This window comes from Podarcis bocagei (assembly GCF_964188305.1).
Source record: "Podarcis bocagei genome assembly, chromosome: 7".
NCBI lineage: Eukaryota > Metazoa > Chordata > Lepidosauria > Squamata > Lacertidae > Podarcis > Podarcis bocagei.
This window is the reverse complement of record NC_138132.1, coordinates 68476145-68503634: the sequence shown is the minus strand read 5'-3', so window position 1 is coordinate 68503634 and position 27490 is coordinate 68476145. Positions and strand designations below refer to the sequence as shown.

Below are 27490 nucleotides of genomic sequence, written 5' to 3'. Positions count from 1 at the left end.
GCACGCGCAAGAGTTCCCACGCCGGGTCCCGAGTGTTCAACCTCTGTTCCCACCATGCACCGCGGCGGCACTACCAGCGCCCCACCTCCCGTCGTTTACCTCCTTCTCTCTCTCCCGCCCGTCTGTCAAGAGAGGCGGGCCTTCACCGCGCCGGAAGTGAGGGCTCGCTGCGCCATCTCTATGGTAACGGCGGCCAGAGGCGGGGCCGCCGAGCCGGAAGTTGGGACCGGGGAGACAGGAGCCTAGGGTGGGTATTTGCGAGCGCCCTTCCTGCCCACTCCGCCCCACAGAGGCGCCCCCTTCTCTCCTCCCACCCGGCGGCGGCGGCTGTCCTAAGTAGCCACGTGACTTGGGGGTTGAGAGGGAGGGATGACTCTCTAGCCCTCCCAGGCCCTTCTCTCTGGTATGGAGGACTAAAGGTGTGGGGATAATGGGGGGGGGGGGGAGAGACGAAACCGTGGGGAGGGTCCTATCTGGGGGGGGCAGAGTCGAGTGCCGTGGCGGGGGACTGCGGGAAGCGCATAATGGGGGGCAGGAGAGAAGGGGCTTAGCCCTGGTGCGATATTGCGTGGTGACAGTTGCAGGGCGGGGGGGGGGAGGGTCCCCTCTTGGAGGGCAGAGGCCTGTGGAAGGGGGCACATACCTGTCTTGCATATGTCCTTTTCGAAACCGCCTCCTGCTGAAATCCCGTCCAGGCTTTTCTCGGAGGAGCTTAAGCTAAGGCGGCATTCATGGTTGTAGTGGTTAAGAGCTGTAGACTTGTAATATGGTGAACCGGGTTCGTGTCTCCGCTCCTCCACATGCAGCTGCTGGGTGACCTTGGGCTAGTCACACTTCTCTAAAGTCTCTCAGCCCCACTCACCTCACAGAGTGTTTGTTGAGGGGGAGGAAGGGAAAGGAGAATGTTAGCTGCTTTGAGACTCCTTCGGGTAGTGATAAAGCGGGATATCAAATCCAAACTCTTCTTCTTCTTCTCCCTGACTTGAGTGGGGATTTGGACCTGGGTTGTCCCAGGTCTCCCCTCAACACTCTTTAACCATTTAAGTGTGATGGGGGTGCATCTGTCTTATGTGGGGGTGGGGGCTTGCTGTGTTTAGATCCTTGGTGAGGACTGTCGCACCATGATCGTTAACGGAAACCTCCGCCCTCACCCTAATTTTATTATTTCTGTTGATGTGCTTTGGGGAGGCTAACAGCCTAGTTGAGAAAGCGCGCACACAGTTATAAAACCCAATACAAATGTTTTATGCAATTATTTCAGTTTTACAGAGCTATGAGTTATAGCCGTTGAATACAATATGCCGTTATGAAGTGGGCGAAAATACAAATGGTCATGGGTAGCAGGAGTTCTGCAAGTCGGGATTCTCATTGAGGGGATGGGACTCTCTCTTCCGCATCCTGCTTGTGTGTGGGAAGCTGTCTTGTTCCCAGTCTGCATTGGTTTGTGTAACTCAGTCTTCCCTATGCCAGTGTTTTTCAACCTTAGGTTGCCTGATGTTGTTGGACTGCATCACCCCTGACTATTGGCTAAGCTGGCCTAGGATAATGGGAGTTGTAGTCCAACCTAGCCTAGCCTGGTGAATAAACCTGAACCTTTCTCCACACAAAACATGTGCAACAGATGCTCCTAACACATGTAAGAAGTTTCCTTTCAATGTACCAGATCACTGGGACATCTCACTCAGTGTTGTCTACATGCTGATGGGGAGTTGCTTTGCAAAGCTTCAGACAGGGTAGTCTTCCCCATGCTCCCATCACACACTCACACACACATCCCTATTGATTGAATCTGGGATCTTTTGCATGCAAAGATGATCCTCCTGAGCTGCAGCTCTTATGTATTTTGTTATTAACCATGATCAGGAGGGGACCTTCTCTGAGTATTAGATGCTGTTAGTGACAGCAACAAAGGAAGGGTCTGCTTGTGAGCTTTCCAGAGGTAACTGGCTGGCCTGGAAATGGAAGTTTGGAAGAGTATCTACCATGATAGTTTAATGGAATGGAGCAGGGATGCTTCTTAGGACTGGGTGCTGAGGGCTGTTTGCACAAGAAAACAGTTGCCTTCATGGGCTTTTTTGTGAGACTTGTAGAACCTGCTGGAAGTCAGAATGCAGGATTACATTGGTTTCTGCATGAAAAGAATGTTCTACTGATACTCGTACCGTTTTCTGTTTCCAGTTTATTCTGTAGCATAAAGTACCAAAACTGTATCCAGACTTTTGAAACCTGTTTTGGTGGTGAGGATGTTCCAAGGAAAAAAAAACTGGAAATGTTTCCTATCTAGATTAGAGTATTTTCTGTTGCCCTACAGAGTAATTTAGTTTAGCATGTTTATTTTTAGGGATTTTTTTTGGTGGAAAAATGAAGGCCAGTGTTTATTGCTGACATCTCAAAATGTGAAAACCCCTGCCCCAATTTGAAAAGATTATTTTCTCATACATCTGTATATTTCAGTAGGAATAATAACTTCAATGCAATTGCTCGTATTTGATGACTAGTCCATAATATCTTATGCTGTATAAAATTTGTTAGTCTATGCCACAAGATTCTTTGCTATTTTTGCTGCAACATAGCTGCCACTCTATAAATCTCTTCTATGTAACACTAGCCAAACATCAATCTTCTTTGGGTTTGGGATGAATGTTTTGCCATTTCGTCTCCTGCCTGTAGTCCCTGGCTTTATGTATATTTTTGGAGTGAAATCTGTTTTAGGATCATTCTTAGAGGCAAGCCTCATTGAGTTCAGTAGGAATCATTCTGGGTAAATGTGCATAGGATTGATACTTTAGCCTTCAGGTGAAATAAGTTTTTTTCAGTGTTGTCATTTTCCTATAAAGTTTTGAACTGAAATCTTTTCCAGTGTCCTGAATTAATTAGGATAAGATTTGGCATATTTTACTTACCATACATTAAGTAAACAAAAATAATACACATGTCATATTCATTTTTCACACCATTTAAGTACGGTATTTCAAAAGTTTTTTCAATGCCTCAAACCAGCTGTCCCCAAATATTTGCATTTTCTTGGTGGGGAGGAGAAATCAGCAAAGCACATTTTTAATGTGGTTTTATATGTTCAAACAAATTCAGAGCTTGGGTTGGATATTATTATTAGTGGACTGTTTGTCACCGTTTTAAGGCATGGCAACTCCTAACTTCCTTTACATTAGTTACATTTTAAGGAGTCATTGGAAATGGTTAATGCATTCCTTTTAGCAAAAGAGGTGAGAGGCTATTTATGTATGCTTCTTAGGAATAGTCACCTGAAAAATGTTAATTGCAACTTTTGAAAGTGCCTGGTTTGATTGGTGTTGGCTGAGTTCACAAGCAGCCTTAAAATTATGGCTTACCAATCATGGATTTATTCAGCCTAAATAAATCACAACCCTAGCTTTAGGTATAATGCAAAGCTACTCCTTTCTTGGTTTATTGATCTGCCCGTGCCAAGGGAGAAGCAAAGGGGAAGCAGTTGGGCTGAGTGTGCTGGCAGATAGTATGAACGCATTATGGTTTATTCAGCTAAAAATCTTGGCTTACTGTTATGTGCAAATGCAGTCATTGTGTCCATTCATGTATCATTCATTATAACTGGTTTGATGAAGATGCATTTCCAGAAATGGAAGTTCATCCATAGTGAAATAAAATGGTGGAAAATATTCTGATTTCTGATGCCACCAATTGCTCTCCTTAGTTACTGTTAGGTATTCACCCCCTTCCCCCTCAGTTTCCTTGACTGAGGGCCATTTAAGCTCCATCCAGGTGTCTGCTTGGCAGTCCAGTCTTGCAGCTCACATGTAGCTTTGGGAAAGGGATGACCCCTGTGTTCAAAGTGAGAGAAGAAAGGGATTTGGGTGGTTAGGCCAGACTCAGGTATGCCCCCTTGAAAAGAAGCAGGATGGTAATCATCATCATCATCATAAATTATTTATACCCCGGGCAGGTGGCTAACATCAAAATATGAAATATGTTAAAAACATAAAGTCAACCAATCAATTAAAATACAGCTTAAAATCAGATTAAGATCAAAATAAAATCTGATGGCAACCCACAAATTATAACTATAGTGGTTGGGGACATTAAGTGCTCACCAGGCCCAACTGTTTGTGCTGGTCTTATATGGGCCGGTCGGAGGAGTTAGGGAGGCCACTTACATGCAGGGTCTTATAAAAGGATGATCTTATAAAAGGTGGGGGGTCAGACTGGGCCCTGACCAAAAGCATGGTGGAACAGCTCTGTCTTGCAGGCTCTGCGGAAAGATGTCAAATCCCACAGGGCCCTGATCTCTTGCGGCAGAGCATTCCACCAGGCTGGGGCCAGGGCCTGGTACCCAGCCTCACCCCACTTCAGTGGCTGGGATGGCCTCAGTCCCTCCAAATCTTTCTGCGTGGAGGGTCAAAATGAGTTTTAAAAGAGGAAGTGGCAGTGTTGTCATCAGAGTTCTCTGAAAGGCTGTGGGAATTGTAGGAGACTAGAATGGAATCAAAGTTTCAGGGCTGCAATGGAGGTGAAAGGGAAGGTGGTGACCATTGCAGAAAGAAGCAGCCAGGCCTAAGACTTGGGACCTTGAAACACCTGTATTGCAACTTTCCAATTTCTCATCCTAGATTTTCTCCCTTTAAAATCTCTCCTGTACAGGTTGCCTGCAGGGGAAAAAATGGAAATGAAACGGCTAAGCGTCTCCCTGGTTGTGGTTTTGTTCCTCGTCCTGGTCCTGCAGATCTTGTCTGCTGTCGATTTTGATCCATATCGGATCCTTGGAATCAGCAGGACAGCTAGTCAGGCGGACATTAAAAAGGCCTATAAGAAGCTTGCCCGGGAATGGTGAGTGATTCATGAAATGGAGCTGGAATCACAGTGTATCATGCTTAGCTGCTGTGCTGAAAAACCGCCTGCCTCCTCCTTAAAGGCCTGCCAGCCTTTTCTTATCATGTTGTGCACAGCTGTAGACAGCATGAAAAACGAGTGTTAGTTGGGGTAAAGAACCCAACCAGAGCCCAGAGGTCCATAGATGTTGACTTACTAGCGAGCCATTATTTTGGGTTGCTGCCAATCCTCCACCTTCTGGCATGCACAGGGGGCTTGGAAGAACATCAGGGTTATCCCTCATTTGTGTGGGGTATGGAGGAGTTAAGAAACAGTAGGAGTCCTTCTGTTTCTTCCCTGCTGAAGAGCTTCAGCTGAAATTAGACCTTCTGGGTGTCCTGCTTGCCAGATAGCTGGATGCACTTGCTCCTGTTGAGCTGCTATATTTGTGGTTGCCTGCACAAGCCCTAAGGACAGAAGTGGCTCTGTGCTGTTGGTAAAAAGGGAGCCAGCAAAACAAGGTGCCTCAAGGAGGAATACCAGGTAAAGTACTAGGGATGCGGGTGGCGCTGTGGTCTAAACCACAGCCTCTTGGGCTTGCTGATTGGAAGGTCCGCACGATGGGGTGAGCTTCTGCTGCTCTGTCCCAGCTTCTGCCAACCTAGCCGTTCAAAAACATACCAGTGCAAGTAGATAAATAGGTACCGCTGTGGCGGGAAGGTAAACGGCATTTCCGTGCACTCTGGCACTCGTCCCATTGTACTAAAAGTGGTTTAGTCATGTTGGCCACAAAGCTGTCTGTGGACAAACACCAGCATCCTCGGCCTGAAGCGAGATGAGCATCGCACCTCATAGTCGCCTTTGACTGGACTTAATTGTCCAGGGGTCCTTTAACTTTACCTACCTTACTAGGAAAAGTATGTACTGGTGGGCAAAGACAGGGATACCCAGGTAGCAGAGTCTGTTGACTCTGTCTTTGCATATGAAATGTTTGTGCCTTAATTAGTGCCAATTCTCTCTTCGCATCAGGAATCGACCCCCTGTAGTAAATCTGTTCAAACATCAAACAGATTAAGCCTTAGTGACATATTCTTTAATTAGTGTCAGTTCTGCCTGCACAATGCCAGGGTTGAACTAAACCCAACAGCCTTGTGATCAAACTGCTCATGGTCTTGTTTTCTTTCCATTCCAGGCATCCTGACAAAAATAAGGACCCAGGAGCAGAAGATAAATTCATACAAATTAGCAAGGCTTATGAGGTATCGGGCACACTTTTCTAACTTTGTATTTTCATATTTGAGTATTTAAGGCTTCTGTTTTAAATGCAGCCTTTACTGTAAGGATGGGCAGTCCTGCCTCTTCCCTTCCCTGGTTCTGGTGTTCTAATTTAATACCTGCTACAGTTTTACACTGGAATGCCACACATGTAAATCCATAAATGTTACAGTGCCCAAAGTGATCACACTTGAGAGTAAAATCTTACTGAGCTTCAATCCATCGTTTTATTTTTGTACATAATTGCAAAAGATACATAATTAGCAAAAGTAGTCATACACATTAAATAAAACACCAAAAAGTACACATTGAACAATTTCCACTTAAATTGTAAAAAGATAGAAAGTAAGGATACAAAAATTTTATATCAGTAACAGCAGCAACCCCTGCCTCCAACAAAACTCCCTAAACAATACCCCAGCCCAAGAGTCTGTTCAGCAGCCTCGGCTTTCGTAGCTGGAGTCAGTCAGGGCCCCGTCCCCCCAGGCCAGGTGCAAAAAGCCTGCAGAGCAGGGAGCAGGTCTTCCAGGACTCACAGGCAAGGTGGTTTAACAGGACTTGCTTCTTAGTTAACTGGGTATAATCATGGTCTAAGGGGCAAATTAGATGACTTAACAAGAGATAAGAACAAAGGAAGAGAGCTACCATGGCAAAATCCATTGGTAGTCCTATCTTCCTCGGGTTTGTCTTTCCTGGGGGTAGCCAACGTGGTGCCCTCCATATGTTGGACTACACCTGCCATCATCCCTGGCTGGGGTTGATGGGAATTGAACTTCAACAACTGAACACTGGTTAACTATAGTCTAACCCCTTTTTAAAGCCATCATCTTGTGGCAATGAGTTCCATGAGTTAGTTACATCTTGTGTGAAGAACTGCTTTCTCTTGTCTGTCTTGAATCAGCTGGCAATCAACTTCTTGGGTGATACTTAAGTTTTAGTATTATGAGGGGGTGTTCTAGCCCAGCTTTCCCAACCTTGGTGCTTTCCGGATGTTTTGTACTACAACTTCCATAATCCTGACCAGTGGCCATGCTAGCGGGGGCTGATTGGAGTTGTAGTCCAAAATATCAGGACAGCACCATTTAGATAATGGGCCTGTTTTAGTGGTGGTGGAGTTTACCCATCTGGATAAAGTTCACCACTACCAAAACAGATGTACTTTTGCAGATTGAAAAAAAGAAAAAAAACACGAAACTAGGATTAATATGGAAATATGGTAACTAGGATTAATATGGAGATTCTGGCATGGAATTTTCATCTTGTAATGTCTTTTGAAAAGTAGCGTTTAAAATGTTATTATCACAGCAATTATATTCCTCCAAGGAACTCAAGTTGGCGTACATGGTTTTCCCTCACCCCATGTTATCTTCACAACAACTGTGTGAGGTAGGTTAGGCTGAGAGCGAGTGACTGGCCCACGGTCACCCAGTGAGCTTCATGGCCAAGTGTGGATTTGAACCTTGGTCTCTATTAGATCCTAGTCCAAACACTAACCACTATACCCCACTACCTGTTCTATTTACATAAGGCCATCCAAATACATTGGTTTGGATCCAGGCTGATTTGGTTGAATTTAGACCCTGTCGAAATAGGCAGAGTGCAGTCATGACTTGTTGCAGAGGTTTCATTGGGACGCTTATTCAACTAACTTAACCTGGACCCAGCCCATCGCTCCTTAGTGTTTCACAAAGCATAAACCGGTAACATACACTTAAGAGTGTTGGTGTTTGTCTCAAACAGATCCTGTCCAATGAGGAAAAGAGATTAAATTTTGACCGCTATGGCGATGTGGGGGAGAACCAGGGCTACCCCCATCAGCAACAGTCCCAGCACCGCCCATTCCACCACTTCCACGAGAGCTTTTATTTCGACGAATCCTTTTTCCACTTCCCGTTCAACTCGGACCGCCGCGACTCCTCTGACGAGAAGTACTTGCTGCACTTCTCACACTACATCAACGAGATTCTGCCTGACAGTTTCAGAAAACCCTACCTCATCAAGATCACGTCGGACTGGTGCTTTAGCTGCATCCACATTGAGCCCGTGTGGAAGGAGGTGGTCCAGGAACTTGAAGGGCTGGGTAAGAAGAGAAACGTGTTTGGATTCGCATCACCTGCATTTGGGGCAGAAAACTGCATGATTCTACCCTCTCCCTGGCCAGTTTGAAGCCAGTTTGCTCACTAGAAGATGCACGGATGTAGGGTTTAGCTAATCTCCAAAGGGCAAGCCCCCCTCACCCTCTTGAGACACATAAACCACGTTTACACCATACATTTAAAGCACTATGATGCTCATTTAAACAGCCACCCCACCCCACCCCCCAAAAAAATCCTGGGAGCTCTAATTTGTTAACGATGCTGAGAGTTGTTAGGAGGCACCTATTCTGCTCTTGAGAGATACCATTCCTAAAATTCCCTGAAATCAATGGACCTGATTTTGTCATGTCCATGAATTTCAGTGGGTCTTTCTACTGGATTCAACCCAGGGTTCTTGGTTTACTTGTAAGGTTGTGGTGGAACATAGTGAACAGAGGTGGCCTCATAGGGTGCTGAGCCAGGCAATTGAGGGCTTTGCAGGACATCACCATCCATTTGTATTTGGCTTGAGTTTTTCTTTCAGAGTCTGGATGCGTCTTCCCTAGGCTGCAGCTGCAGTAATTCAAAAGCAGTGTGCTCTGAGAGGGCCACTCCAATGTGCCTTGTGAAATAAATGAATTGAGCTACAAAAGGCTATTGTGGAGCTAGTGTGCTCATTCACGGAAGAGGTTTCCCGCTGCATGGCTGCATGACTCCCTGTTCTGGCCTTGCCTGCTTCCAGTCATCCTGTACTGAGGATTGTTAGTTCCTCTCTCTCTCTCTCTCTCTCTCTCTCTCTCTCTCTCTCTCTCTCTGCATTGGTGGTGACTGGATCGTTCCATCACTCCAAATTCATTGACAAAACAAAACAAATCCTGCCCAGAGAAGAGGCTTTATGAAACATCAGTACTCTGGGGCATGCATCTAACTTCCTTGCATTACATATTCCATTAATATAAACAATGTGGGTTGTCTTTGGCTAAGTCCTACTCAGATTAGACCTGCTGAAATTAATAAAACCTAACTTGGTCACGTCCATTTCATATCACCTGCACAACTGACTTCCTTCTTCACTTGTTTCTGGAATTCTTACTGTAAAAGCAAAACTTTTCAGGGGCAAAAGTGTGCCTTGGCTCGTGGAAGATTGAGTAAACGCTGCCCTGGTTGCTGCATCAAGCCTCTGCATCAAGTCCAGTTCTGTTGGAGCCTGGGGCTTGCCTAGTCACTGGTCCTAGCTAAGCAGAGAGTATGCAGGACCTTGGACAGCTCCAGGGAGCCCAGCTATGGTAGCTATGGTGTTAGAGCAGCGTTTCCCAAAGTGACATCAATTTTTGTTCTTTTTGAAGAAGTTCTTTTGGAACCCATTTGGGCCATAAGCCACCATTTCTTCTCCTTTGAGGTCTCCTCTTCATATTCTTACATTTGAACAGGAATACCTAGCTGTTTTAAACTTGTATAATATGGTTACCGGGAGCCTCTTTGAAGGTGCTCTTCCAGCACCAGTCAGCAGGTTGGCACAGAAAGCACATCTTCAGAGGAAGTTGAATTGACTGCCAGCCACCTTGCCTGCCAGACCTCCTTTGAACTTTGACACGTGTCAATCGCCTGCTGTCATCAGGTGACTGATAGGTGGGTGGTCCTTCCTACCTGTCAAATGGCCCACAGGGGGACTTGGACCCAGTCCCCCACCTCTGCTTTCACACAGAGCTCAGTCTTATTCATAGGAAGCTGCCTTCCATTGAGATTGGCTATTGCTTCATCTAGTTTGGTACGTTGACTGGCAGCAGTTCAGCAGAGTTGGAAATGTTAGGAATTGGACCTTTTTTATGCAGTACTTATGCTCTACCACTGATCTACAACCCTTCCGTTTCTGTTTCTGCTGCTGCAGAGAATGCACTAGCAGTTAATCCCCGTCCCTTGAGGCTCCTAGATGCTACAGTAAACATGTGATCACAGACTTCCGATGTTTTAGATTCCCTGAAGTTGTTAGAGACCATAGAAGAGAAGATTAATTCTTCTTTATGGTATCCTTCCTTCCCTCATTCAGGAGTGGGGATTGGCGTTGTTCATGCTGGCTATGAGAGGCGCTTGGCACATCACCTAGGAGCACACAGTACACCATCCATCCTGGGACTTATCAATGGGAAAATTACCTTTTTCCACAATGCAGTTGTTCGGGAGAATCTGCGGCAGTTTGTGGAAAGCCTACTTCCGGGTAACCTTGTTGAGAAGGTGATTATTGCCTCCTGATTTATTTTAAGCTCCTCTTTGCTATTTTCTGTTTTTGTTTTCCTTAGCATTTTATTAGAGACTTTGTAATCCCCCCCCCCCAAGACATGTGCCACCTAACCTCTTTCCCAACGCTCTCAGATCTTCTGTGGATATTTGGGGGTATCTTGTGGATTTCGGAATTACTCTGTTCTCTATACAGTGGGGGGCTACATAATAGCCAGAACAGGGAAATGGGTATTGATGATTCAGTCTCATGGGATCCTGGGTTTAAAGTGAGTTGTCGCCAAGTCTAGAAATCCCATCCTTTGGTTAACAAAGCTCCAGTAGCAACTCATTGGCCAGGTTTGTACAGAATGCGAAAGCCAGGATCAGTTCAGGATCAGCCTCACAGATAAGCAGAGCTACTGTGGCTTGTTTTGCCTAAGGTTGGCTTTGTTTTTCTAGCCACTCTTGCATGGCACCTCTGTAGCTGAACAACCATCTGGATCAGGGTGCTGGAGCAAACCAGTATAAAGTCAAAGTCGTGGGTTTTGAGGTAACAAGGAACCATGTTTGATGCAAGCCAAGTTTCTTAAGCCAGCTAAAAACCATGATTTTATATTGTGGTTTGCTGGTCACAGGCAAACCATAGTTAACTGGCTGAATAGGTTTGGATGTATAAACAAACCACAGTTGAGCTCAATAAACCATGGCTTTACAATACTGTTGTGTCTTTCTGTGCTGCATTTAGTTGGCATTAACATCAGGAGGTCCATGTATCTCCTGCCACAGTATTCCCCAAATGGTGCCCTCCAGATATTTTGGACTACTTAGCCCCAGCCAATACAGCCATTGGGAGCTCCAGTCCAAAACATGAGGAGGACACCAGGTGGGGAGAGGCTGTCCTAGCATACCATGTCATTTGGCCCTTAGATGCAAGTTTGCAACTTACCCTTTTAAAAAAATCTGAATCTGAAACAGCATTCCGTGTTTGATGTCTGAGACTGATCATTTCTGTTTTACGTTGAAGATTACAGATAAAAACTACGTCAAATTCCTGTCGAACTGGAAGAAAGAGAACAAACCCCATGTGCTTCTCTTTGATCACATGCCCCTCGTCCCTCTGTTATACAAGGTAAAGGCTCTGCTCTGTACCTGATTTTTGCCGCTTAGTAAGAAATGGGGCGGGGGAGGGGAGGTCCTCTGGCTTCCTTTGTAGGTGCATAGCTGTATTAAGATGTTGTACCAAAAAGAACAGAGTTACATGGCACCGTAAAGACAAAAAGCTTACTTTGGCATAAGCCATCCTTTCCCAACTTGGTGCCCTCCAGGTGTCTTGGATTACAACTCCCATCAGCCCCAGCCAGCACAGCTGGGGAAGACTGGCAAAAGCTCTGTGGAACATTTTATCAGATGCCTCCTTTCTGCAGACCTGGAAGTGCCTGGATCATCTGAAACAGCCTTCCAGGGGCTCAGTATTCTGCAGTGGTGTGCAGCAGTGGCATAACATGGGTTGCTGGCGACCAGAGCGGGGCAAGTGTTGCACCCCCTGGTGGACTGGGCAGCTGGAGTGGAGGCACATTCTGGGGGGCATGTGCAGAGCCCGCAAGGCACGTGGCTTCTGGCGCTGATGGTGACGGTCGTTGCATGCCTTCTTGGCTTGGCAGCTCCATCACCATCTGGCATGGCCACCTTCACCAACCACAAGGAGAAAGAGGCGCCACCCCAGCCCTGAAGGCCTGGCCTGGGCATGGCTTTGCTCCGAAAAGTGACAGAAGCTCAGCCATGCAGCCTCGATGAAGGAGCCTGTCATGGGGGCTCCTGGTTGTACCCCTCAAAATTACACCCAGGGCCACTGCCCCCCCGCCACCTCCATGGTACACCACTGGAGTAAGGGACCACAGAACAGAGGTAGAGCACATTATATGGATTCCAGAGGCCACCGGGCTCAATCTTCAGCTGTCAAGGTAGACAGTACTGGACTAGACGGACAGTAGAAGGCAGCTGATTATGTTTGGTTATTGCCACTGTCAAAGAGACCCTGCCCTAGTGTCACTGGGGGCTAAGAAGTCCAGAGGAGGAAATTGTGAAAGCTTTGGAATGAACATAAGAACATAAGACAAGGCTACTGAATGACTGACCCATCCAGTCCAGCATCCTGTTCTCACCCTGGCCAACCAGATGCCTGTGGGAAACCCACAAGCAGGACCTGATCACAAGAGCACTCTTAAATCCTCACCCCACCCCACCCTGTGGTTTCCAGCAGGGCTTGGCAAATCCCTTCCTCTGCCTTCAACCCCTGGTCTGTATTCTTTTCTGTACAGAACTGCATGCACACAACTAACAGGCACATCTCCTTGTCATTCACTTCCTTGTGGGTATGGCTGTAGCTCAATGGTGAAGGCCCATAGCTGTCAACTTTCAGATTTGAAAATAAGGGATTAGCAGCCTCACCTGTCCTGGGGACAGTCTACGGGATATCTGACAATCTGGGATAGCAGCAGGAAACGGCACTGGAATAAGGGAATTTCTCGCAAAAAAAGGGAAGGTTGTCAGCTATGTGAAGGCCCCAACATCAATCCCTGGCATCTCCAGATAGAACTGAGAAAAAGACACTGGAGAGCCGCTGCCAGTCAGTGTAGACAGTGCTGAGCTAGATAGACTAATGGCCTTGACTCAGTAGAAGGCAGCTTTCTATATTCCTGTCTATGCGTTGCATGTAATGTACCGTGTAGCCCAACTGCATCCACCTCCCCTTTCTTTCCAGCTGACGGCGTTTGCTTACAGAGATTACCTGTCCTTTGGATATGTGTACGTTGGGCTCCGAGGTACAGAAGAGCTGTCCAGCCAGTATAACATCAACGTCTACACGCCCACCATGATGGTGTTCAAAGAGCACGTCAATAAGCCTGCTGATGTCATCCAGGTACGGTATGGCAGCCGCCATGCAAGGCTGCTTATGCGAGAACTCTGGCCCTAACAGGCAGGTGGTCAATGCTCAGCCTAACTTGTTTCTACGGTGTTGATAAGGATGCTTCAGATAGCTCCATCAGTCTCCATGACAACTTACAACGTCTTGTAAGCAAAGCACAGATCCTTACCTTAAAGAAGTTGCAATTCATATCTAGACTGTTGGGGACCTGCAACAAAAGTTTGCAGTGCAGATGGATCCAGTGTTAGTCCTACTCATAGTAGACCCACTGAAATTAATGAACATGACTGACTTAGGTTCTTCAATTTCAGTGGGTATACTGTTGTGTAGGACAAAGGCTAGATACAACCCACTCTGTTTAGGACTGCAGACCTTACTTAACTAGGGCTGCAATCCTTACCCGGTTACATGGGAGGAAGCACCATTGAATTCAGTAGTACCTCTGAGCAGACTTGATTAGGGTTACACTGTTTAGTCCTCAAACAGTTTTGAAATAAAATTAATCAGGAAGTTCCTATTTAAGGGCATTCTGGCTCCCCCACCCCACCCCCCTGCCAGTTTGGCCAGTTTGGTTTGGGAGTGTTTTTGTGTGACAAAGAAAGATGGGGCTTGCCTTTTAAATATATATATATTCTTTCTAGCAACACATAAGTAGTTTTCGTGTTATTAAATTGTGAGTTTATTTGGCAGTTCCTTCCACATCTCAAAAGGGTGTATACCTTGATGGTGGTATGTAATCTGCTGATGTATTTTGGTAACCTGCAAATGTATTTAAAAGGCACATGAATCATCATCTGAAAATTCTGTGGTTGGTTGACAACTTGTTGGGTGTGTGTGTGTTGTTTTCCAGGCCAAAGGCATGAAGAAGCAGCTTATTGATGACTTCCTGTCTCAGAACAAGTTCCTCATGGCATCTAGGCTCACCAGCCAGAAGCTTTTTCAGGAGTTGTGTCCTGCAAAAAAGTCTCACAGGCAGCGCAAGTAAGGCTTGTGGTGGTAGTGATGCTCCTCCATAGTGTGTTTGGTTTTGTAGGGGATATCTGGGGACTTTCAAGTCCCTTCTCAGAATGGGATACTGAGAGCTGCTGGAGAATCTAGGCCTAAAAGCAGAACTCTGCAGCTGTAGATGCATTTACTGAACCAGTTTCAAGTATTTTTGGGGTTGCACAGTAAAATTGTTGGGCAGGTTTTGTAAGGAAAGGAGAGTTCAGAGTGACTTGACTTCCCTACCTTCCTCCCCCCGCCCTTTTAAACGTTCTGCAGAGAAGGTATTTGGGGTTTTTTGTGGGGGGGCGGGGCAGGGGCGGGATAGGAATTTAATACAGTGGTACCCCGCAAGACGAATGCCTCGCAAGACGGAAAACCCGCAAGACGAAAGGGTTTTCTATTTTGGAGGCGCTTCGCAAGACGAATTTCCCTATGGGCTTGCTTTGCAAGACGAAAGCCCATAGGGAAATCTCCGGGGACCTGTTTTAAATTGCTGGCGGTCGGGAGCAAAGACTTTTGCCCACAGCCGGCCTTCAGAAGAGGTCCTGGACCTCTTCTGAAGGCCGGCGGGGGGCAAAAGTCTTTGCTCCCCCCCCCCACCTGCCTTCCCGGGACAGCGGAGACTTCGCTCCCGACCCCCAGCATTTTAAAATCTCCCCGGGACAGCAGAGAAGTCTCCGCTGCCCCGGGCGATCTTAAAATGCTGGGGGTCGGCAGCGAACGCTTCGCTCCCGCCCGCCAGCATTTTAAAATCACCCCGGGACAGCAGGGGCTTTTAAAATGCTGGCGGTCGGCAGCAAAGCCCTCCTGTCCCCGGAGCTTGCGGGGCGGGAGGTGGGAAGAAGGGCTTTTCTTCCCACCACCAGCCTTCAGAACAGCCTTCTGAAGGCTGGCCGTGGGAAGAAAAGCCCTTGTTTTCAATGCATTCCTATGGGAAACTGTGCTTCGCAAGACGAAAAACTCGCAAGAAGAAAAAACTTGCGGAACGAATTAATTTCGTCTTGCGAGGTACCACTGTAAGAGAGATTAGCTTTCACTCTCTTTCTTCCATAAACAATTCTTTATATGAGCAGAGTCCAGATTGTCCCAGTAGCGTGCGGGAACTAAGAACTGCAATTTGCAAATCCCTGTCCTCACGTGACCTCCAACAAAGCGAGCCTTGCTCTTGCTGAATGCTGAAAGAGAGCAGAGTGCTGATGCTGTTTCAGCAACTGTCAAACTTGGACTGAGGCTTATATAGAAGCAACAGGGTCTGTTCTGATTGCACCTCTTCAGTTAAAGCGTTCAGCCCATTCGAGCAGTCTTACTCAAGCCGCCCAGGGGCACAGCTACCATGGGCTCACTTTGCGGACTTGATTCTGGGTGTGGCCATGTGTTCAAATTCCCTTCTGACTCAGGAGTCCTCGACTTCAGCACCTGAAGAAAGACGATCTGACTCAAGGGTCATGATAATGTTGCCATTCCTCTACCAAGCCATTAAAGCCTACAGAGGGACTCCCACCTCTTTTCCATAGTGCGTTCCTGTGCAGCCTTTCTGCAGCTCTGAGCAGCTCACAAAAATAAAAATACTCCAATAGTTAGCAGCAAAGGTGTATGAAAACAGCATCTGTCGAACAACTACAAAAAGCACACAACCTTAAGCTTAACGTGCCAGGTGGTGCCTGATCAGAAGAACACAGTTAGCACAGGGGTTGATAAAAGGGGAGAGGTGATCTCAAAAGAGAGAGGGGTCCCCAGGGCTTTAGAAACCAGGTTGGGCTCAGAAACATACTTGCCAGGGTGATGGCTACAGCCTGGGCTGAACATATGCAGGCCAGGTTCTACACTAGCCAGGTTTCTGAGTTGTCTTCAGACCAGCATCCTGCAGAGGGCAGTGCGGTCCTCAAACCTCAAGGTTAGCATGGCTCAGCTGCGTGCAGAGTGTTTACAGAAAAAGAAGTCCCACTGCAGAGTCCCATCACACGGAGCATCCCCACAGGCAATCTACAAGATTCATTGCTCCCCAAGGCCATGGGCTGCCTGAATCCACCCAGTGCCCCCCCACATTGCTCCAAGGCCTTCTCTTCTCTCAAGAGTTCTTGGACTTTACCATAGTAGCTAGCCTTGGACAGAGGGGCTTGGCCTGCCTCCTCCAGCATGGGCAAAGTAAAATTGCCTTGCAGATTCTCTTTGCTGAAGCCAGGAGCTTGCTTGAAATCTCAGGGGGAGGGGAGCATATTTTCTGTTGAGGGCCACATTCCCTTGGTGGGTAATCTGATAGGGGCCAGTGGCTGACAGTAGCTGGAAGCAGAACTAAAAGTGGCTTCTATTCTTTCTCTCTGACCCTTTTCCTATCTCTGTATTGCCTGGGAAAGGACAGGTTTCTCTTGCCAGAGGCCTAAACTGATGGCTTGCAGAGAACTTTCAAAATTAGGCTGAGGGCTGCAGACTGCCCGCCCCTAAAGCAGAAAGGGTTGGAGTCCAAGTTCCCTTGATTCTGGCTGCATAGTGTTCTGGTTCCAGCCAAGTGACTTGGGAAGGAGTTTGAGCCCGCGTGGTGTAGTGGTTAAGAGCGGTAGTCTCGTAATCTGGGAAACCGGGTTCGCGTCCCCGCTCCTCCACATGCAGCTGCTGGGTGACCTTGGGCTAGTCACACTTCTGTGAAGTCTCTCAGCTCCACTCAGCTCACAGAGTGCTTGTTGTGGGGGAGGAAGGGAAAGGAGAATGTTAGCCGCTTTGAGACTCCTTCAGGTAGTGATAAAGCAGGATATCAAATCCAAACCTTCTTCTTCTTCCTTGCGAACAATTGCTGTCTCTTTGGGTGTGTGGGTTTGTGGGTGTTTGCCTTCAGTATTGTCAACTAGTCCTATTATGTTTCTGAGAGGGCAGTAATTATCTCTTCCCTCGTGGTGTTCTAGGTACTGTGTGGTCTTGATTACCGGCGAGGGCGATAAATACACTGTGAGCTATGAAGCCTTTCTGGCTTTTGCTCTGGCCAACACGAAGGACACCCTGAGGTTTGTGCACATCTACAGCAACTACCAGCCGCAGTTTGGGCACACTTTGCTAACGGACGACGAAAGATTCCACGGGAAGTCAGCCGTGAGTGTCCTGCCTGTGTCCTCCAGCCCAGCTGCGTCTTGCTGGCTCTGTCTAATTCATTGCAAAACATTCCTTTAGTTCCATGTTTCTTGGGTCAGTTAGCAGCACTTCAGAGAAACGTTGTAAGAGAGCTTTATAAAAAAATATATGATTTGATATGTAAAAAAATTGAACTGAAAACATAAAAAATGGGTTGAGATGAATCATAAAGCCCTAATTTCACTGCCTTGTCTGCAGGCTGGATCCGCCCAATGTGACAGTTCTTTTTGGCCTAGCCAAAATGGCCTCGCAAGCGAAACGGGGAGATTTGGCAGGCCTAAGTAGGCCTAGAGATTCTCCTCCTCCCCACCACCACCATTTTCTTGTGGAAGCATTTTCTTGTAGAAGGCCAGGATGGGAACATAAAGTGTGTGGGGGTGGGGGTGGTTACAGGGCTGTGAAAAATAGGGATTAAGTCCATGCATCATTTTGCCACTGCCCGTTCAGGCAGAGGAACTGAGTGGGTGAGGCAATGAATCTCCAACTGCAGGTGATGGCAGAAGGCCAGGTAACTCCCACCTGGATGTAATGGGCCAAAGACACCACTTCTTTATCTGTGCTGTGGGGCAAGTATATTGGTGTTTCGCAACTTTGACCTGTTGCAGGATCTTAGCCAGACCCAGTTGAATGTAGCAGAGCATACACAGACTTCCAGGAGCGATCAGTTGCAGGAAGGAAGGAGGAAGCAGGAACAAGACGCTGCTACTAGTAACTTGGTTACTTAGAGGTGTTTATTATTGAAAACTCCCCCACACCAACTTTTGTTTTAACCCTCTGCTTCTCGCCCAGGTGGTCATCTTGGAGAGGCGCAACAATGCCGGGCGAGTAGTCTACAAAGCCCTCGACGAACCCTGGAGCGGCAGTGAAGAGGACAACTTCATTCTTCTGGACCTCCTGGATCAGCTGAGGACAGACCCAGGCATTCTCTCTTCTGATACCATCCTGCCAGACTTAAATGATGAACTTGCTCCTGTAAGCATTGTGGGCGTTTAACAGGATACAAGCGTGTGTGTGTGTGTTTGAGGGTGATGGGATCTCGATGCAAAAAGCCTTCAATTCTCTACATCGAGATGAGTAAATAGACTCACAGCTAATACATTTCCTTGGACATAGCTTTGCATGCATTAGGCATTCTCTGTGCACTTACCTGGGAGTAAATCCCATTGGATGCATTGGGGGTTACATCTAAGTAGACCTGCATAGGTTTGCTGCATTCGTTTAAATGCCAGAATAATGAACTGAAGCTGTAGCTGATGGATCGGAATCACCCTTTCCCCTCTGCTCTTTCGGTGTGATCGCAGGTTTTCTTCCTCCGATGGATCTACTCCGCCATCGACTATATATCAGACAGCTGGGACAGCCTCTTTCACAGCAACTGGTATGGATTCTGTATTAATAGCAGCCTTTCCTTGATTCACATTTTTGGAGTGTCAAAACCAGGGGTGGCCTTCTAACAGTGGCGTAGCGTCGGGGGTGCCAGGGGTGCCGGCCGCACCGGGCGCAACATTGGGGGGGGCGCGAGTCCAGAGGGAAGGGACAAGTACCTTCCTCCGCCGGGCTCCCCGCCGCCACCACCAGCCTTGTGCCCTAGCGCGCGCGCGCCCCCCACCGCCGCTGCGGCTGCGATCCACTCACTGCTCGCAGGAGGAGGAGCCGTTGCAGCAGCGCCAGCGCCGCCACCGACGCCTGGCCGGGCACGGGCAGCCTCCGTACCCCGCAGCCGCCGCCATCCCCTCGGCCCAGCCACAGGCGACGGCTGCTTCTGCCGACTGGGAGGGAGGAGAGCTCCGAGGGGCCTCGCCGCGCCCTGCACTCCCCAAAGCCCTCCGAGAGGAAGCCGACGGGCGGGCGAGGGTCTCCCGGCAGAAGGGGGCGCCGCTGGCTCCGGCTCTCAGCGCAAGGGGGGGGGCGAGGACGGAGCACGGCTGGAAGCCCCCGGACCCGGCCGGGAGGAGGAGAGGCGCTCGCCAAGCCCAGATCTGGAGCTCCACCTACAGCCCAAGGAGAGGAGGGGGCGGGGAGGCGCCCGAGGGGAGGGGGCTTCGGCTGCCTCGGCCCGCAGGGGCTCCGCAAATAATAAATTTAATAAATTCCTGCTGAGCCTTTGGGGGGGGGTCCTTGGCTCCTTCGCTCGCCCCCAGCCCCAGTGGCGTAGCGTGGGGGGGTGCAGGGGGGCCAGGCGCAACATCTGGGGGCGCGCGCTCGCACACGAGTGCTAAAATCCATGGGTTAGGGGGCGCAAATTACTTGCCTTGCCCCGGGTGCTGACAACCCACGCTACGCCACTGCCTTCTAATGTTTAGGCATGTTGCGCTGATTCCCATGAAGATGGCTCAGTGGCTACTAACCCAAATGGCTGTGTTCCACCTCTACATTCAGAGACAATAATGCTTCAGAATACCAGTTTCTGAAAACCACAGGAGGGGAAGAATTGCTCTTGTGCTCAGGTCCTGCTTGCCAGTTTCCTACCAGTATTTGGGTGGGAACAGGATGCTGGATTCGATGGGGCAGTGGCCTGATCTGGCAAGGCAGGTAGAGCAGGTACTTGTTTAGAGAGGAAGGGAGCAGGTCTGAGAACCATCCGGGAGCCTAGATAGCTGGCAGCGGGGAGGGGTAGCGGATATCAGGATCCAGTGGCTCTTCAGGGTCATTGGCAGTGAGGAGATCTGCTGCAGGGAGAAGGGGCTTCCAGGTTGAACCCAGACAGGTTCTCTTCTGATTCCTTCCATTTGCACATTCTGGATCTTCATTCATTTACCACAATCCCCTATGATAAAGTGCAAAATTTGCATGGAATTAGAAGTGCTCAAGGCAAAAGTTAAGACTGTCAAAGTGGTTTGGGCCAGTTTTGGGTGGGCTGCTGGTCAGCGCTTTGGGTGGAGACATTCTGCTTCTTGATCACCAGGAGTTGCTCTCCCTCTCCTGAGCCACTAGTAGACCACTGTGTTTGTATTATTGCTGCTGCCACCTAATATTAATAGTGATTCCCCCCCCCCCTGAAAATATAGTTGATGCAGGCTATAAAGCATGCCTGAATGTGCAAAACAGTGTAATAACAATTTGAACCTTTGTAACAAAATTCCTCTCAGACCTTGGGCCGTTGAGGGAGCACAGTACTTCCTAAGGGGCACAAGGGTGAGGGAACTGGAGAGGACAGCAAGGATGGACAGAAGGGAGCCAATTCTCGTATTGGTTCCATTTTCACCTCTCCCGGGAGGCAGCCCATTCAGAGGTGGGGGAAGAAGGCACAGGCTGCGGATTTGGTTTGACACCGGTCCTCATTGGCGATCCTCTTTTGCAGGAGAGAAATGATGCCCCTCTTATCGCTGATCTTCTCAGCCCTCTTCATCCTTTTTGGGACCGTTATTGTTCAGGCTTTCAGGTAAGCAGCCGTATGTAGTAGGCAGGTAGGTATTTTTTGACCTTTGTATCCCTTCACAGCCTAGGACCCTCGTATCTACCGGACTGCCTCTCCTGGTATGCCCCACGGAGGACCTTAAGGTCCATAAACAGCAACACCCTAGTGGTCCTGGGCCCTAAGGAAGTTAGATTAGCCTCAACCAGAGCCAGGGCCTTCTCAACACTGGCTCCAGCCTGGTGGAACGCTCTGCCTCATGAGACCAGGGCCCTGTGGGATCTGATTTCTTTCCGTAGGGCCTGTAAGACAGAGTTGTTCCGCCTGGCCTTTGGCTTAGAATCAGTTTGATTCCCTCCCCCTCTTTCTTTTTCCTTTCTCCTCCTGTGGAGAGGCTGCATCCTAATGTTTTAATGTTGTATTTTAATCTTGTTTTTTAAATGGTATTTTAATCAACATGTTTTTACTATTGGTTGTTAGCCGCCCTGAGCCCGGTCTTGGCTGGGGAGGGCGGGGTATAAATAAAATGTATTATTATTATTATTATTATTATTATTATTATTATTATTATTATTATTACTTAACCACATCCAGGGCTGGCTGGCCGGCCCGCTCATGAGGCAGGCTGAGGCAGCCACCTCAGGCGGCAGAACCCCAAGAGGCAGCACCCCTGCGGGCATCCTGGCACCTCTGCCAATGGCAGAGAAGCGGCATTGGCTTCTAGCGAGATCTTGCCGGAATCTGTTGCCGCTTCACGGGTGCCGCCTGCAATCCATGTAAGGGAGACTTTGGCAACAGGGGAACACCTTCCCATTTTGTCTCAGGCGGCAAAATGGGATGGGCTGTCCCTCACCACATCTTCCAGGCAGTTCACAAACTGAAGACGATAAAATACAATCATTCAACTGATGGAGGCACCAGGCGAGCTTCTCTAGGGAGAGCGTTTCAAAACCAGGGTGCCAACATCGGAAAGACCCCATTCTCTTCTCTGTTTTCCCCTTCGTTTTGTAATCTCACCACCCCCACCTCCCCCATTCCAAGCTTTATTGATTTTTAATGTTTATTAACTTCGTTGGCTCTGTAGGTGGTTTACATAGAATAAAATTAAATCTTTAATAAATACTAATTTTAAAAAATAGTATAAACAGAAGACCTAATAAAATTATCAGGATATAGATAAAATCAAGGGGTTTTAAAGCAAATACTCACAGTAAATGGAAAATGGGAATAACGACGTCTCTGTGCGCTGCTCTGGTTCGCCAGAAGCGGCTTAGTCATGCTGGCCACATGACCTGGAAGCTGTACGCCGGCTCCCTTGGCCAATAAAGCGGGATGAGCGCCACAACCCCAGAGTCGGTCACGACTGGACCTAATAGTCAGGGGTTCCTTTACCTTTTTAGACACACAATAGTCACACTGCAGATGAATTGATCCGATCCTGTCCGTGATCCCCCAGCCTCTTCCCCGCCTGAAAACACAATTTGCTGTTTTTCAGCGACTCGAGCGACGAGAGAGATTCGCCTCCTGCCAAGAAGGATGAAAACCCTCCGAAGGGCGAGAAGAACGACACAAGTTTCACCAAAGATAACAGGTTTCTCCTTAGTTCAGCCTTCACCGGCCTGGAGTCCTCCAGGTGTACAGGACAACAACTCCCATCAGCCCCAGCCAAGACAGCCAGTGGTCAGGGATGGTGGGATCTGTAGTCCAGATCTAGCCGCGGGGCACCAGGTTGGCAAGTGCTTCCATAGCTTAGCACTCTGCTTTCCTGGGGTTGGCCTTTGCGTCTCCTGGGCCAGAGGCAGTGGCCAGGGGTCTAGAAGCATAGCCTTCACTAGAGGTGATGGAGATGGACTCTTGGGCCTTGTTTGCCCCTTGCCAGCAGCCAATTTCTGACCTGGGCTGCCTGTTCAACTGGGGCAAGGACTCTGTCCCAGGCCCTGCTGAAACGCAAACCTTTTCATGCCTTCCACCGCAGCATGAGTGGGCTTTGGCTCAGTGATGGAGCATCTGTTCTGCCTGCAGCAGCTCTCCAGCTCAGTCCCCCACAAGCTCCTCTCTGAAACCCTGGAGAACCGCAGCCAGCCAGTGTGACGTGATCTGCAACAGCTTCCTCAGGCTCTCGTTGTCTCAGAGGAGACATCTGAAGGGGGTTTGGGAAGCTTGTTGGGCTGAGAAGGTTGGGTAGATATGATGAGAGAGAATGAGGATGGAAGAAAGCAGAGAACCTTCTACCTGGCTCGTCCAGGGGAAAGTGGCTGAAAGTGCATGTGCAGCTGAAACTGGGGAAAGGCTGCAAGCTCTCTGGGGTGGAGCATCCGCTTTGCATACAATTGTAGAGTTGGAAGGGGGCCTAGGGGTCATCCAGTCCAACCTCCTGCAGTGCTGGAATCTTTTTGCCCAATGTGGGGCTTGAACTCACAACCCCGAGATTAAGAGTCTCATGCTCTACTGACTGAGCCATCCCAGCATGCAGAAGGTTCAGTCAGACAGGTTCAATCACAGATGACAGTGGCAAACTACATGGACCCAAACGGTCCACTTTCATGGAAGGCACCTTCCTCCAAGAAAGCCTTTTTCACAGAGGCTTTTCTTAAGGCCGTAGAGCTCTGTGGACATATAGAAGCTAAAGTTCTGCTGCTTCCCCTTCTCCCATGCAGGTGGCTCCCCTTGCTTCCTGCTGAGCCTCTTCTCTCTCCCCTTCCCTCACAGGATCCCCAAGAAGGGCTTCGTCGAAGTGACCGAGCTGACAGATATCACCTACACAAGCAACCTGGTGCGCCTGAGGCCTGGGCACATGAACGTGGTCCTGATCCTTTCCAACCCCACCAAGACGCCTCTCCTGCAGAAGTTTGCCCTGGAGGTCTACACTTTCACTGGGTGAGTGTGGGGCACCGTCACTGGCCAGAGTTATGTTGCAGGTGTGTCATGCCGTGGGAGAAAAAAAAGGGCATTTGCAGCCTTCCAGAGTCTAAACGGAAGAGCAGGATGCTTATTTCATCCGTGATGATTAGCCCGTTTACAGTCTTGTGTCGCTCTTGCAACAGCACGGTGAAGTTGGTCACCTTTTGTGCCCATTTCTGTAGATGGGAAGCTTGAGGCTGCAAAACGGTAGTTGGGCTGTGCTGAAATGGGGCTTAAAATCACCTCCTCATCCCGGTCCTCTCCATTTTTATCCCTTGGGTCTTTCCTCCGGCTTTTGGAAGGCAAGGGGAGGCTATTTTTTGAAACCCCGAAGAGCTACTGTTGGTTAGTGTCAACAGTACTGTGCTAGATGAACCAGAGGCCTGACTCTGTTTCAAGGCAGCTTTCCTATGTATCTTCCTCGCTTCAGATATGTGGGGAGGACTTGACCCTATATCCACCTCTGACTTGGATAGGAACCCCTCGCAGTTGTGTGGTTGCGGCACCAATTTCAAATGGGAGGATGTCTCATTCCCCTGTGCCAGACATGCTGCTGGCTTGCAGGTCATAAGTAGATCCAGGAAATGGGTATTTCTCAAGGGGCTACTGGGTGATGAGCTAAGTCCCATTGTGGCCTTGATTGGGGTTCAGCAGGGTCTGAAAGAATTTGAAGTGCTTTAGGCAATCTGCTTTGAGTCCTGAGAAGCTCCCCCTTCCCTGGCTGGAGGAATGCAGGAACCAGTGAGCCTACCCTGGCAGGTTGCGTCACATAACCAGCTCTTGAATCTCCAGCCCAGGCCTTTCCCTCCCTGACTTTGATCAAGGCAGTTGCTTTAGCTCAAGGACGTGGCTAACCATTTTTGGCCCAAGTGCCATATTCACCCCAGCCAGCCTCAAGCAGTGTGTGTGGCCACTCCACACTAGGGGCATCCCAACCTCTCCACTTTAATTTTTCTCTTTTTTTTCCACCACCAAAATTATGGGGTCTTAGAGGGCTGGAAAGCTTCGTTTGGAGGGCCAGTGACAGGGGATTAGACGCTCCCCCCCCCAGCTCTTCTGTTGTTTTTCAGCTTCTAAGCTTACAGTGGTACCTCGGGTTACAGACTCCGCTAACCCAGAAATAGTACCTCGGGTTAAGAACTTTGCTTCAGGATGAGAACAAAAATCATGCAGCGGCGGCACGGTGGCAGCGGGAGGCCCCATTAGCTAAAGTGGTACCTCAAGTTAAGAACAGTTTCAGGTTAAGAACGGACCTCTGGAACAAATGAAGTTCTTAACCCGAGGTACCACTGTACTGGGTTCTGATCGGGATGCTAGAAGTAACCCCTTTTATCTATCTGCCACGAATGCTTCAGCTGAGATTCCTGCATTGCGGTGGGTTGGGCTTGGGGGGTCGCCTCCAACTCTACAATGTTACAATCCCCTCCTGCATCACTTTTCCAGGAGCAACTGCCTCCACTTCTCCTTCCTGAACCTGGACAAGCATCGGGAGTGGCTGGAGTACGTCCTTGAGTTTGCGCAAGACGCCGCCCCCATCCCCAACCAGTACGACAAGCACTTCCTGGAGCGCGACTACACGGGCTACGTCCTGGCCCTGAACGGGCACAAGAAATACTTCTGCCTCTTCAAGCCTCGCAAGTCGGAGGAGGACGGGGATGCCCCGGGGATGCCCTGTGATGAATCTGACCTGGGGGAGGTCCGTGGGAAGTCTTCCTCTTGCAGCCCGGGGGCGAGGTCGGTGAAAAACAAACTCAACAAGCTCTCCCTGTGGATGGAGCGTCTGTTGGAAGGGTCCCTGCAAAGGTTTTATATTCCCTTGTGGCCTGCGCTAGACTGAAAAAAACAACAGCAGAGGCATAAAATTTTGAAAAAGGAAAAAAAGAGTTTTTTCGAAAGAGAATCTCTATCTCAGCAGAGACGTTGAAAGAGGACAACTGCAAGCATCTCTCTTTCTGGAGTGTCGGAATAGATGGTAGCTTTTTAGATGAATCCTCCTAGGCCCAGTGAGTTAGAAACATCCTTCCCGCGCCTTTGACCTAGGAGCGATCGTGGCAGCGAATGCACTGGTGCCTGCTCTTCGTACCAAATGGTTTGAATGCTTGGAAGCCGTACAATCGAAACTGGTTCACAGTCGGTGCCCCTGTCCTCCACCCCACCCCCCGCTGTCCCAGCCTGCTCCAGTTCCGCCTCTGGGTTTTTCTCCAAAGTCGATGAAAGCCTTGCTGCTGTGGGAACTCTCTTCTTTGCCTATGGATGGTTTAAATGTTTTTGGTTTTCTTTTGCTGCCACTCTCCCCCCACGCAGTCCACAGAGAGCTGTAATCATCCCTACCTGTTGGTTTCCCACACATGCCCCGTTATCCTTTGTATGTACCAAATAGCTGACAGGGCAGGATGTGTATAAGGGTGGGGAGGGGGGAAGGTACTAGCAACCCACTTGCATGCCCCCCTCCAGCCCTGGGTGCAATATAATCCAACAGGTAGAGTTGACCAGCTCAGCCTTCAGCAGGGCAGGGAGTGGCCAGCTGAGCCGCAAACACTGTACGAGAAGCAATGAGCCATTTTAAAAATGTATGTCCCTTTTGATGCCTTCCTGCTTGCTGTCTGGTTTGTCCTCTTCTCCGAAAGAAGTTTTACAGCCATACTCTCAGAACCACATCCATAGAGCTACGGACTGCTGCTAGCCAATAGCTGTGTGTGTATGTGTGTATGTTTGTGGAAGGCAGCAACTCCTGCTTGTGAGTCGTTCCCTGGACACCCCTTCCCCTCCCGCCCTGAAACAGCAACAATACATCTGTAGGACAGTAACTGAGCAGCATTTCTCTGTATCAAGGAGCTGAAATTGCCTCTCTCAACATGGCCTCTCCCAGGATAAGGTTAGAATTCAAATGCCAAACTACTGAACTTCCCGGGTGTCTGTTCCATGGCAATGTGATTTCTTTCTTTCTTGCCTTCCTCTTAGGGCAGGGCACCCTTGCCACCCTTTTCTGAAGCAGGTTTCCAGGGGCCTGTTTGTTTACAAAGGGGCACGGCTACCCGGCTGCTTCCCCTCCTGCCGCCTCTCAGAATGTGCCGCTCACCTTGATCTGGTTGACTTTTTCCTTGGAGCCATAGGAGTGGTCACATTTTTAAACTGCGGATTGCTTTCTAATTTAAATTTAAGTCCAAGGGTTGCATCTAATTCCAGTCCTACTCAGGGGACGCATCAAAGTTGATGCACATAATTATAACTTAGGTCCATTGACTCTAGGGGGGTCTGCTCCGAGTAGCACTTAGTTGGATGCAACCCTACAACACGACGCACTGTGGGCCATGCGTCTTGGGTGGGTTCGTGGGGCGTATATTTGGAAGCTTCCCTTGCAAAAACAAAAAGAAATGAGCCACTCCTCTGCGTAGCACATCCTAGAGAGAGAGAGAGAGAGAGAGAGAGAGAGAGAGAGAGAGAGAGATGTAGCAGAGCTTTCTCCCTGATGTGCTTGCTCTCTACTTTTTCATTCAAAAATAGGACAGCCGAACCTCACAAGAGTGGCCCAGAACTTTGCAGTGTGTAGAACAGCTCTTGGAAATAGAATGTCTTGCTGACTTGCTAGTGGTGCCTTGCAATGGGGAATTGGGGATGAGATGTGCTTGGTGTGTTCTTTCTTTACAAGAAAAATGAAAAACAGAGCAAGCAGTCTGCCTCTCGCAAGAGCTCTCTGAAGTGCCGGTTTGTTTGTACTGGGGCTTCCCTCGTCACAGGAGTGACTTTGGGTGGATCCTTCCCCACCCCCCCGCCCCCAAGAAATAGTGGTGCACCTGCTACCTGCCTATCAAGGCAAGCGAAAAGCCTGTA

General features: G+C 48.8%; 1 protein-coding gene across 3 annotated transcripts; it reads left to right on the top strand.

The window, feature by feature from the left end:
* The first annotated feature begins 123 nt into the window (after window positions 1-123).
* Window positions 124-27430, top strand: DNAJC16 (DnaJ heat shock protein family (Hsp40) member C16). Of its 3 annotated transcripts, none has more exons than XM_081201491.1 (15): window positions 124-247; window positions 4636-4821; window positions 5996-6062; window positions 7819-8158; window positions 10201-10385; window positions 11395-11499; window positions 13132-13290; window positions 14147-14277; window positions 17181-17364; window positions 18193-18375; window positions 18705-18781; window positions 20705-20785; window positions 22254-22349; window positions 23468-23635; window positions 25103-27430. In XM_081201491.1, exons 2-15 carry the CDS (start codon window positions 4655-4657, stop codon window positions 25494-25496), a joined length of 2337 nt encoding a protein of 778 aa, XP_081057617.1. In that variant the 5' UTR covers window positions 124-247; window positions 4636-4654; the 3' UTR covers window positions 25497-27430. The 3 variants fall into 3 exon arrangements, with proteins under 3 accessions (XP_081057617.1, XP_081057618.1, XP_081057616.1); XM_081201492.1 differs by lacking the exon at window positions 124-247 and adding an exon at window positions 256-403; XM_081201490.1 differs by lacking the exon at window positions 124-247 and adding an exon at window positions 1615-1636.
* Window positions 27431-27490: the final 60 nt, after the last annotated feature.